This window comes from Triturus cristatus, chromosome 2_1 (assembly GCF_964204655.1).
Source record: "Triturus cristatus chromosome 2_1, aTriCri1.1, whole genome shotgun sequence".
Taxonomy (NCBI): domain Eukaryota; kingdom Metazoa; phylum Chordata; class Amphibia; order Caudata; family Salamandridae; genus Triturus; species Triturus cristatus.
The window spans coordinates 365,365,294-365,378,017 of NC_140581.1; the positions used below are offsets into that span (position 1 = coordinate 365,365,294).

Genomic DNA, 12,724 nt, shown 5'->3' on the forward strand with positions numbered 1-12,724 from the left:
GGGAACAAACATTGAACAATGTCGGGCTCAATGACGACCCCTGCGGCACCCCGCAGGGCAGAGCAAAGGGCCTCGATTGATGTTCACCCAGTCCGCTTGACATTAAGAGGTCGTGATGGACCGTATAAAAGGCCGTGGATAGATCTAGTATGATCAGGACGGCTTTCCCGCCTAGATCAACTACTTTCCTGATCTCATCTGTTGTTTTTATGAGTGCTGACTCTGTACTATGGCCACTCCTGAAGCCATATTGAGTTGGATCCAGCGCCTGGGTTTGGTGGAGAAAAGCACCTAGTTGTATATTTAGTGCCTTTTCTATAATTTTTGCTGGTAAGGGAAGCCTAGATATTGGGCGAAAGTTATTTGGGTCGGTCGGATCTAAGTTGGGCTTTTTCAGTAGGGGTAGAATAGATGCACCTTCCAAAGCTTGGGAAAAAGCCCAGTATCAATCATAGCATTACAAATGGGTGTAAGTGCCTGAGTGATGGGTTCCACTGCCAATTTGGCAACAGCCACCGGACAGGGGTCATATGGTGACCCTGATCTAGTCGTTTCAAGAAGGCAACATGTTTGGTCCATGGACAGGTCCTCGAAACTATCGAGGGCTGCGGGAGGATCTTTGGTACGCCCAAGGTCCTCCTTCTCTAAAACGCTTCCTGCTGTAGTAGATCCGTTGAGTGCCGAAAAAAATCACTTCTACTTTATCTAGGTAGCATTTGGCAATCTTCTCGCAGAGTTCCTGACTAGGCTGTATTGTAGCCGGGTGTGGGGAGGACAGATCTAAGACAGTTTTAAATAATTCTTTATCTGAGTTTTTTGCCAACTCAATTTTATTGACAAAGAATTTTTGTTTAGTGGCAAACAGAAGTTGCTTATAGTTCGATAAACCATTTCTATAAGCAGTCTTCTCCGTTTCATTATATTCTTTCCTCCGAGAGCGTTCCAGGCGTTGCACCTAAGTTTTTCTTTTTTCAATTCATCTGTAAACCAGGGGGCGGAGGGAGATGATCTCTTGGGCAGAATACTAATGGCTGGGGCTAGTTTGCAACAAGCGTTCTCCACCCATTTAGTGTAAGCGACCGTCCCTTCCTCCACCCCCAAATTCGATTGTAAAGTCGTTGAGGTGAGAAGTTCCTGGAACGCATCTCCATCCATTTTGTTCCATGGTCGGATATCAATCCGTTTCTTAACACCTGCCCCCCCCTAAATGCTGGGCCTTAAGGGTTAATTCAAACTGGACGGCCGCATGGTCCGTCCAGACCAGGGGTAGCCCTCCCGTAACCTGGAGACCTGGGTGGTTCGAAAAAATGCCATCCAGGGTATGTCCAGCCACATGAGTGGGTCCCGTGACCTGCTGCCTGAGGTCTACACTATTCATAAGAGTAGCAGTATCTGGGTTACGAAGAGCCTCCAGGTGGTAATTAAAATCCCCCAGGATGGTAAAGGCCTCCAAACAGATGCTGTCTTCCAACAAATTTCCAATGGAAGTAATGAAGGGATGTTTAGTGCTTGGGGGTCTATATACTAAATTACCTTTAAAGGTGAATCTGTGTGATAATCCTTCCAGGGATCTATCAGCATAATATTGTCCCCTGTCCCCATCATCATCATCATCAGGTGGTGGTGGTGGTGGAGAGTTAGTTGGTGTAAATAGTAAATGACCCAAAGGTGGAGAGGTTGGTGTAGGAGAATGTGGTAAAAGAGGAAGTGGAGGAGGGTTAGTACCCACATTCTTCTTCTTTAAAAAAAAATGAAGACAGGTTCTTCTTCTAACTCAGGTTTGTGTTTTTGAGGTGACTTAGTAAGAACATGTCCTGTATTAGGATTTATGTATTGTTCCTTCTGTTTTGGGTCCGATTTGGGTGTTGGGACATCGAAAATCGGATCCTGCCGCTTCGGAGGTACAGATTTAGATTTTCGGCGCCGAAGATTTCGGTGCTGGGGTGGAATTACTTTTTGGTGCCAAAGATTTCGATGCTGAAGGAGGCTTTGACTTTGGCGTCATGGATTTTGGCTCTGAAGCGGTTTTTGGCTTCAAGACTGAAGGTTTTGGCTCGGTGCCAGTCTTGGGCCAACTCAATACCAAGCTGGAAGGCTTAGAGACGTGTTTCGGTGCTGAGCTGGAGGTCGGGGGTCAGAAACATCTTGTTGGTGCCGACAGTGGCCCGAAGGCGGGGGTGGGACCGAAGCCTTTTGTTTCGGCTTAATTGGACTTTGGGTTAAGGGGCGTTTGGTACCCACAGTACGTAGACCTTGTGGCAACTCTTCTTCCGACTCGGAGTCCGATTCTGGGATGGAAGCAAGTTCCTATTGTTCTTCCTCAGTCCCCCGTGCGTCGAATTCTTGCTCGGATTCCTCACCGAAGATGTACAGCGTGTATTCGACATTTTGACTCTGCATCTCGCGACGTCGAGCCAGATGATCACGGAGCGTTTTCTTCGATCGAAACAATCGGCATGCATTGCAGTCTTCTTCGTTGTGCTGCGGAGACGAGTACAAGTTGCATACTTCGTGTGCGCGGATACTTGGCGTGGCATCGAAGGCAAAATTTGAATGGAGTCCGTTCCATCAACTGCGAAGTGAACCGACGAGGTTAGGCCGGACGGCCTTCCCGAAGATCTTCGATCGAAATAGAGGTTTTCCTCGACGGATACGATACATGGAAAAGTGGGATAAGTGTTCAAAACGTGGGTAGAGTGCATTGCGCACCAAGGGGAACCTGAAGGAACGGTCTAAAAGCAGAGTGCAGCAACACACGTCCGAACCCGATGGCAGAAAAAAACAATCTAACACTGGAGTCGATGCCCATGCGCACTATCACTGAAAGGAGGAGTCACCTCCCTCATGACTGGAAAGACATATTCAAAGAAAAACAACTTGCAAATATCCAGACCCAACACTAGATGGCAGGAGTTTGCAAAGCATGTGATCTACCGATCATATGCCTCGAACATGTTTTAATCTTCATTGTGTCCTCCCCCCCCTCTTCACAAAATATTTCCAGACGGGAGCACCCTCAGTCTTGCCTAGTGGTGTCTACTTGGTCTTAAAGAAAAATACTTTTTTTCTATCTGTTATTTTGTTTTCAAGACAGGATCCTAGAAAACACTAAATATTCAAATATTAATTATTTATTTCAACAAATATTAACTCGAGATAGTATGATAATTTGCATTACCTTTATCACTTCCATTGGAACTTAACACAATATCGGTAACATTAACATCATGCACATAATCTGGGGAAAAAAACAAGATAGTTGGAAACAGCAGTATTTGATACAGGATTACATAGTAAACCCAAGAAAAACAATACATTTTGCCACATTCTTCACAAAAATATTTCTGTGGAAGTTCCAAAGTACCTCTTGCAGTTATCCCATAAATCATTGGCTGTTTGCAAAATCAATAGATAATTAGTTTTCTACCTTTATTGCTTAAACCAACTTTCACTGACAAGTCAGGAAACTCAAACGTGTTAAACAAATTTGGGGCGCTTTTTTTCCAAAAAGTCATAGCCATTTTTAGGTTTAAGTTGTTTTATTATGTCAAAGTACACATAATATTCTTCAAATACAAAAGGAAAACCTAATACAATTCCAACAACAACATATGAAATTCACAGCACCCCATATGGCAAAAGCTATTCACTGCAACAAACATAACTGTCTGAAGAAACACCAGGGAAGATGGCTAGTCTAGAGTAACATCACTCTGCTAAAAACCTCTTGTTGCCCAGAAAAACTCATAGACCCAGTCTCAATCTCTCCCAAATCGCATCCTCCCCACTCCCTCCACCACCAGGGACTATCTCCCATCCTCATGGAGGCACACCTAAAGCATTCCAAGATCGAGCAAAATGGAAAGAGGCAGATCTCAGCCACTTATGTTTCAGTAATCCTCCTTACAAGATTTTCCAAAAATGCTTTTTCTGCATCTAGTAAAGACATACACCACTTGAAGTTTTGCTGGATACTGGACTGTGATATTAGCCCCACAAGGTATTCAACTCCTTTTTTAGATCTATCCAGTTTCACTTTCTGGATAAAAGGTCTGGGTGCATATCAGCACGTAACCACTTTGCATGTGATCACCTCACCACAACACTGATCACATTTTGCACAGAACCACCAAAATCCCTGCTGCTGAAGCTTAAGCCATGGACCCCTTTGTAGGAAGTAAATAGCAAATCGGATAAAAGAGATGTCTCAAATGACCCCAAACCATCAGTAAATCACAAATCATCTTCCTTATAGGCTTAAGCAGTTTGTCGGCAAATATTTCAACAGGGACACGAGTACTCTCAATGGAGTTTATTTTTTAGATATTACTGATTTTTTCCATCTTTGCATAAAATGTCATGGCTCCCTTAAAGTCTTCCAGCTCCCTAACGAAGGAGGTCATCTGCTCTGCAGTATGCACCAGGGACTACAAATGTACATCCAAGTTGAGATACCTGGTGCCAATATGGCCACACTTACTCACCAAGGGTGACAAAATCTCAGACCTTCAACTAGAGACTACTGGGAGACAATGCTCAGCAGCCTCTAGAAACAGGATGACTGTGCACATAGCGTGTGCAAAAGCTGCTCTCTGTGGCCACCATGCAGCAGGTTTTTCTCAGTAATAATAGTGCCAACATATAACTAAACAAAACCAAATTAAGCAACTGCAAAATTTAAATTGAAGGACAGTTCGACCCATCACTCACATAACGCATTATACAAAAACCATGGAACTTACGAATTTATGATTATGATCCAAACCCCATTTTCCACTGAAAATCGTCAGTGTGGAATGAATTAGCAGGCACTAAGGACAAGGATAGTGAATACAGTGCATTGACAAAGGTCACCCATGCACCAAGAGCCCACTTGGCATTGTTCAAAATGAGTATATTTTGAGTTCTGCACCTGTCGGTTGCAGGTGTAAGCTAACAATGCCTCCCTCGTTTTGTGCTGTGTTTACACACACTAAAGATGTTAAAAAGTATCATAAAGGCTCCACGTAGTGTGTATAGTACACACATAATATATATGGCCTAGGCTCATGCTGCAACATTCTGTCTAGACCACACCAAGACCGCTGAGGTTCTTAAAATATGATGAAAAACTCATGAAATTTTGGAAGAGGGTTATGGCTGGTCTTGCAGAGGTATTGGGGTGGGAACTCCCTTCTTCACCAAAGCTGGTACTCCTGCATATCATGGAGGGAATTGGGGGCAATATTTCTAAACGTTATCTTATGTTGTTAGGACTTACATTGGCAAAAAGGGATATTGCAAGACTGTGGAAAGCAACAGTTTCGCCTTCTTTGTCCGCTTGGAAGAAGGGCCTGGACGTCTGTATGGGGTTGGAAATTCCAATTTTCAAAGCAAGAAAATGCCCGCAAAGACATTTCAAAATTTGGAAACGATAAGCAGAATATCAGGGTCTGCAGCTGGGGCCATCATCCACTAAGGACGTCACGATCGCAGGTTAACCATTCAAATACATGCAATAAGGGACCAAAGGTATAGCAATGTCTCCTGTATGTTGGTGTGGGTGCAGGAGTGGCTCATGGGTTGGGGGGAGGCAATAGTGCAATGGGGGAGGGGGGTCATGTTGTTGTTTTTGAATTTCCTTTTCTCTTCATCTTGATTATATAATGTAAATGTCAAAGGCATCACCTTATAATGTTTATTGTAGCAGAAGTCTTCTGGGTTACAGAGCTCTGCATAATATTTGATAAAATAAAATCTGTTTTAAACAAAAAATATGATGAAAAAGAAGAATATATCCAGCTGTTTTCAAGTAAAAAGTTTTCAACAGGGATTGAATCGTTTATTAATTCTGGAAAGCGCAGACGTTGCTAATGTTCATTATCTTTATTTCAAGAAGTGTTAAGAAATCAGCAAAACACAGCTCTACGAAATTATGACTAAAGTTAAATCTGTTTAACCAAGGGATCCCCGTACCCCAGCAATTATAAGATTAGTGGCCCCAGTGCTAACTAAACCCTTGCTGAGAATTTTATATAAACTTTTAGCTTGTTACATTGTTATGTTATGTTAGGTTATAACAATTTATATAGCGCAACAGCTGCCCCAACAAAGGGGCGTCCCGGCGCTCCTGACAAGGACTAAGCCCTCAAGACACCTTCCAACACAGATTAGACTTTGGGGAAGAGATGGGTCTTAAGGGCCTTCCTGAAAGGCAGATAATCCCTTAGACCACGAATAAATGCTGGGAGAGAATTCCACAGCCTGGCTGCCTTATACCTAAAAGATCTACCGCCTGCCCTGGTTTTCTTAACCCGTGGCACCTTCAACAGGTTTTGGCTAGAGGATCGAAGTTGGCGCGTGGGCTCATAAGGCTGGATCAGGTCTGTTAATATCTGTGGAGAAGCCAGCTTCCATGCCTTGAAGACCACACAAAGTGCCTTGAACTCTATACGTCTTTCCATAGGCAACCAGTGTAGTCTTCGAATTGCATCCGAGGCAGAGCTAGATCTACGTAGACCTAGCAACATTCTAGCCGCAGCGGTCTGGACTCTCTGTACCCTGTGGACCTCAACCTTATTGGCCCCCAAATAGAGAGTCGAAGCATAGTCCAGCCGTGACAGGATTGTGGCTTGAATAATCAGCTGTCTAGCTGACTACTTTTAAAAATACTGTGGTTCTACCACTATTAAAAACAGGTGGGTTACCCTACCATATGTAAAACTTAGTCAGAATCCATATTCCCTGCCACAGCCAAGATCTTACAAGCCCACACTACTCAAGGGATTTATACTCAGTTAAAAGCATATACATTTTCTGCAAGCTTTCGTCCAATAGCATGGAAACAGGAATTTTATCTGCAGTTGATGATCTAAGATGGAATGATGGCTCAGGACTGGTCTCTGCAGTGGTCCTATTAGATATGCGAGCTGCATTTGACAAGGTCGTACTTAAGACCTGAGTCAACCATGTAGAAGAGGCTGGTTTACAGGGCTCTGCTCTGGACTGGATCAAATCATTCTTCACTAACTATACCCAGGCAGGTCACCTAGCAAATTTTACTGCAAAGGCAATAACTGTAGGGTATGGGATACCTCAAGGCGCATCATTATCTCCTCGCCTCTTTAATGTTTATGTTAAGCCCTTGAATAAAGAATTAGTATCAAGAGGTTACAGGCTCTACAATTACGCAGGCGACTCCAAATTATTAATCCGTTTGGATGGAACCTCAGCTGCCCAGCTATAATTTGTAAATGTGATGTAATTTATCAGTGACTGGGTAATGTCTAATTAACTAAAGCTGAACACAGATAAAATCAAGATCATAGTTTAAATAAAAAAGGCAAATCTGTGGACGTTATTAGCCAGCAGAAATGGGACAGGTTTCTGATAGCAACCTAACAATGAAACCTCAAATGAAGCAGTTGTATCCAAATAAATATTCCTGTAGAAGTACTCATGAAAATAATTCCAATTCCTCCTATTGAGGCAAAGAAAGCAATAGTGTTGGCAGTGATTATCTCTAGATTGCATTACACCAACTCTGTTTCTCTTGAGTTACCGAATACCACCATTCATAGACTACAGGTCATTTAAAAATAGGCAGCTCAACAAATCTACTATCTTCCAAGATGGATGCATGGAACACCATTATTAAAGCAATACATTGGCTTCTTATAACGCAGCACATCAATGACGTTCTGTACAACCTTTAAGTGAATGAGTGGATTAGCCCAATACTTCATTATCACATATGAAAATGTATTACTGCACGTAATCTGAGATCGAAAAGTTCTAATTTACTTGTCACTCCAAAATTTCTGAAGACTAGGTGTGGAACCTGCATTTTTTCAGTCCAACCATCTTCCACCTAGAATTCCTTGCAGCAGAGGTATGTCAGGAAATCAACTTAAGGCTTTTTCACACAAAATAAAACCTTGGCTATTCAAACAGGCTTACTCACGTTAGCCAGTCCCTTACTCTATTTCTCTGTGCGTCTGGTAAATTTTATGCATTAGTGCCAAGAAACTATTGGGTAATCGTGCGTTCTATAAGAATAATCATTATAACAATCAAAACCTATTTTTAAGGACCAATGCAAGCCAGAATTCAGCACAAATAAATGTTCAGAAGAATTCTGTAATAGTTATCATGCACAAGCATGATGAACAACTTAGTCAAATAACTACCCACCCAAATGTGTGCCCATGCAAAAGAGCGTGGCACACATTTCAGGTTCTGGCCGCGCTGTCCAAAAATCTTCTAATCAGATTTCATTTTAGTCCTCTGCCATAATTCATAATTGCTTTTTTGATGAGAAGACACATCTGCAACATATTTTTTCTCCCAGATGCCTGTGCCTGCCTTATTGACTTCACTTGACTGATCCATTCACTTCGACAGCCTACTTCCTTGACTTCCATCTTTCTTAGCTTCTTTCTGCTTCCGTTTTCCTTACTGCCCTCAAACCCATCTCACGTCAGCCCCCGCAAGGCGCCTCTTATACCACTTACAATATGTTGTAATTACCTGCCTGTCAGCTTGTCTCCCTCTCTACCAATGCTTGATAACCTCCCCACGATCAGGCTGCCAGCACCCAGAAGGGTTATGTGTCATTCACTATGGTCGATTAAAATAAAGGGCGCCAAAAAAGGGCCTTCTCCACATGAGCCCTATAAGACTATACCTTTCCCAACTAATAAATGAGTGGCAAATAAACATCTATTTAGTTTTGACCCACCTGTTCATGTGGCTATTCTCAAATAAAACACAACAGCAAATGTTTAGGAGATACAGCAGTAGGGATATGCATTCACTCAGACACGTGTGCATACACGTCACAACTGTGTACAAAACACTGACCACTAACTTTATGCTACGCAAATATTAAATATATACTAAAACATCAATGCAGCACTTGTTCAGCTATATCAATCCCCAAGTAGAACACATGCCACACAAATACCATGTAGCATTAAAATACTCACATGCACTACTGACCAATGCCAGAAGAATACACATTTGACAAGCATTTAAACGCTTCTGCATATATTACACCCGAGAAACTACACAAAAACATAACACTATCACTATGCAGCACTAACACAGCAATTTGGCCATTTGCATGCTCCACTAAAACATCCATACGATATGGCATTCAAATAGTCACACATAAATTACACGCTGCATTCTTCCTCATGTGTCATATACACACACTGAAAGGCATTCATAAAAGTGCACATGGGCACCGCTTTTGAAAAACAGAAACCAAATATACACCTATATAGATACCAGTACAATATTTTACCAGCCACATATGTACACCTCACATATAGAAATCCATTATTCATTAACCATAAAATAAAGTTGCCCTGTACAGAAGTACACCTAAGGCACACTGTCAACAGATCACAATATATTGCTAGTAAAACAATTTGCATAAAAAACAGAATAAAAATGTTCTCTGTAAAATGCGAGGTTGTTCCGTGGAAAGAGGTCTCCTCTATAGCAAACATCTAAAACGGTGCAATTATTACTATTATTGTTATTACTAATAAAAAATAACATTGTCTTGAAAAATATCCCTTCTATAGTTATAGCAAAGGTATAACCAAACAATCTAATTTTGTATTCGTAAGAATGATACTGTTTTAACAGAGATAATGTCCTTCCCAACCACCTGTGTTTTGTTCTAAGGGTAACTTATGTTTTCCAAGTGAAAAAGGTGGTATATAATTTTTACATTTCTTGTTAACCCTCCAGGACCAGCTGAGAAATCCCTGCATGCCCTTGAAGGTTATCTAACTCTCAGATTTTACAGAGACAAAACTAAATATTTAAGATAATATAAACACTCATTTCATTCATATGGAAATAGAGGCACATAGGCTCCTGTGTTTAAAAGGGCCGTATTCAGACGGATAGTTTATTGCATACATGTATATGCTATCTGAATGCTTATGTCCCCTTCCACTCATAACTAAAGTTATTGCTGCAGGGTTATCATCTGAAAAAATTACCTCGACGAAGACAGGTGAAAATGGAGAACATTGCTTGACCTAATGAAACGGGTATTTGAGGTGGAACAGCAGTAGTATGTTAAGAAAGTATGCTCCGATGTCCAGGTAGGATGAGATAGTTCAGTTATTGTAATGTTCAATAACAGAACTATCTCATCCTACCTGGACATCGGAGCATACTTCCTTAACATACTACTGCTGTTCCACCTCAAATACCCGTTTCATTAGGTCAAGCAATGTTATCCATTTTCACTTGTCTTCGTCGAGGTAATTTTTCAGATTCTATCCTAGTGGTGATGAAAACACTTATTTATCTATTTATTTTGTTGAGAGTTTGTGTAGAGTGCTGCTTTTTACTGCACAGTTCTTTAGAAGAGGAAAAGAAGGATGAAAGATACAAGTCGCACTGTATATTGCATTTGTCCTAGCAGTTTACCAAGAGTAGAGTTGTTGTTCAAACCTTTATAGTGCGCAAAGTTTACACTCATGATGATTTAACGGAGTTAAGAGCACCAGATAAAAAGGTCATTTATAAATATAAAAGAGGGGTTTTTCTTACCGGATATATTATTACATTTTCGTAAATGCATGCGTGGCAAAGGCATATAAATGATAAAGACTTGCGCGGTAAAGGCACTTGAGGTAAAGGACGGGTGGTAAAAGTATGCGTTGTAAGTGCATGTGTGGTTTCGTAATACAACCAGCCTCCGCATACACAGAACCAGATCCAGCAGTCGTGCCTTTTACTAACTTTCTCCTAAAGCCTGGAACAACCTACCCCTGCACATCAGAGCAGATCAGAGCTCCCTCCTCAAATTTGAATCCCACAAGAAATTGAAGACCTGGCTCTTCATCTAGCCCTGACCATGGCTCGGTCCATATAGGTCCTGCTTCAGCACCAGTACACACTCGGCGGTGAGTTGTGCACTATACAAATACACGAGATAAAAAGGCACCTTCACAGACATCCTAAAAATGTTTCAGCAGTTGAAGTGCCCTGAGTAATGTTAGCGCACACGGACAACAAGTGTACAAATGTGTTGGATCGTTTCTGGATGCTCAGAAAGGGGGAAAAGTAGTTACTACCATGTCCTCCAGGTTGATAAATAAATCCCAATATGTAAAAAAACTAATGGAAGGACACCACTTGAAATAAAGTGTCTTCCATCCATCGAATAACTCTTTTAGTCCAGACTTCTTTGGGTATTCAATATCCTAAACCAGCCAACACCAATTTTGTCAAGAAAGAGATACCAAAGACTTCATCACAGCTGGGAAAGATATATACTTATTGTACAATAGGTCTCACTTGGACAAACATCTACTAATAGTGAACTGGCGTTATTCCCAGCACCAAAAGTATAGGAATAGTAACGCTTGGTTGGATATCCATAAAGGTGCTGCGTAGTTTGAGCTGTATTAATTAGTCCACAATAGTGCTACAACTATATAATATAAAAAAATACAAATACTAATAGCCATGCATACAAGAATTATTCATGCACCTCACCAAGTGCAAGCAAACTCAATCTTGTTGAAACCAATTAATGTCACCTCCAGTGTGAAAACTCAATTATATTTTCAGAGTCCTACAGGTTGACCACAGCTTAATCAGATTGGCACCTCAAAATTTCAGCAGCTAACTCTGAGCTGCAGTGTCCAACAATCATCCATTCTCTCCCCACTGACTTGAATATGGAACCACTTGGCGTACAACTCCATATGCCAGTGACATGCAACTGTGATTGAAAGTCTCCAAAGAGAAAAACATTTTGCTCAGACAGCTCCAACACTTCACTCTGAGCAAACTTCTCTCGCCACATGCCAATTTCTGCCATTCCGCAGCACCTGTGTCAGTAGAGTTGTTCAGGCAGGGTTGCTTGCATTACTTTCCTTCTGCAGTGGGGGTCGCCTGACAGTCCAGGAAGGACTATTCCCATGAGCAGCAGGGTCAGTGTCGATATGCATAAAGTGGGCCTCTATCTAGTTTGGGACAGTGGGTGATAAAGGATTGGTTGGAATACTACCCAGAGTGATTGCCAATGGTTTCAACAATTTACAAGCATTCCTCCAATCACCTTTTATGTGTTTTTCAGGTGGAAGCAGCCCTGGTAGAAGCTCATTCTACAAAGGGTAAAACTTACTTTTATTTTCCCCTGAGTCAATCTTTATTTTATTGTACCAGTTGACACCATTCAATTTATACTGCTCTTTTGCTGCCTACGTGTCCAGTAAAATTCTAGATTTAAAAACTATGCAAGGAGACAGGCATCTACAAGGGTAGCAAACGAGGATAGTTTAACTGTTGGCCAAGAACGCTAGTATTATTCAGGAAGAAGCTTACACTGTTCACCTAGAAATCCTGGAGGCTGAGGCAACAGCAATGCAGGGAAATTGGAACACACAGCGCTCAACAAAGTGACCCAATGTGAGCCAGGATTGAGCCAGCAAAAGGCAAATGTGAAACTTTAAATCATGGGTGTAAGTAGAGGTGAAACAGGGATAGAAGTAGGCTTAATCAACCTAATCAAAATCCTACAATCAAATACAGAATGGCACAAACATTCTCATTCACCAAAGTGAACTTGAAAACATATAGATGCAATGTGAAATAAGAGAAATTGTTAAGCAGTAAAGCTGTGTAGATCTTAAAGAAGAAATCTCAAAAAACCCCAATAATACAATAGTGATTCGAAGCGTGACCTGTTTTGCCTACTGTCCCAAGT

The 12,724-nt window shown here is 41.5% G+C and overlaps 1 protein-coding gene across 1 annotated transcript in view; it reads right to left on the reverse strand.

Annotated features, from left to right (window-relative positions):
* The window catches only part of SLC38A9 (solute carrier family 38 member 9), a 345,812-nt gene that overhangs the window by 256,423 nt on the left and 76,665 nt on the right, over positions 1 to 12,724 (reverse strand). The window contains exon 8 of the mRNA XM_085631309.1: positions 3,179 to 3,238. Within this exon, the coding sequence (XP_085487435.1) occupies positions 3,179 to 3,238 (60 nt within the window). The remainder of the gene's footprint in view (positions 1 to 3,178; positions 3,239 to 12,724) is intronic.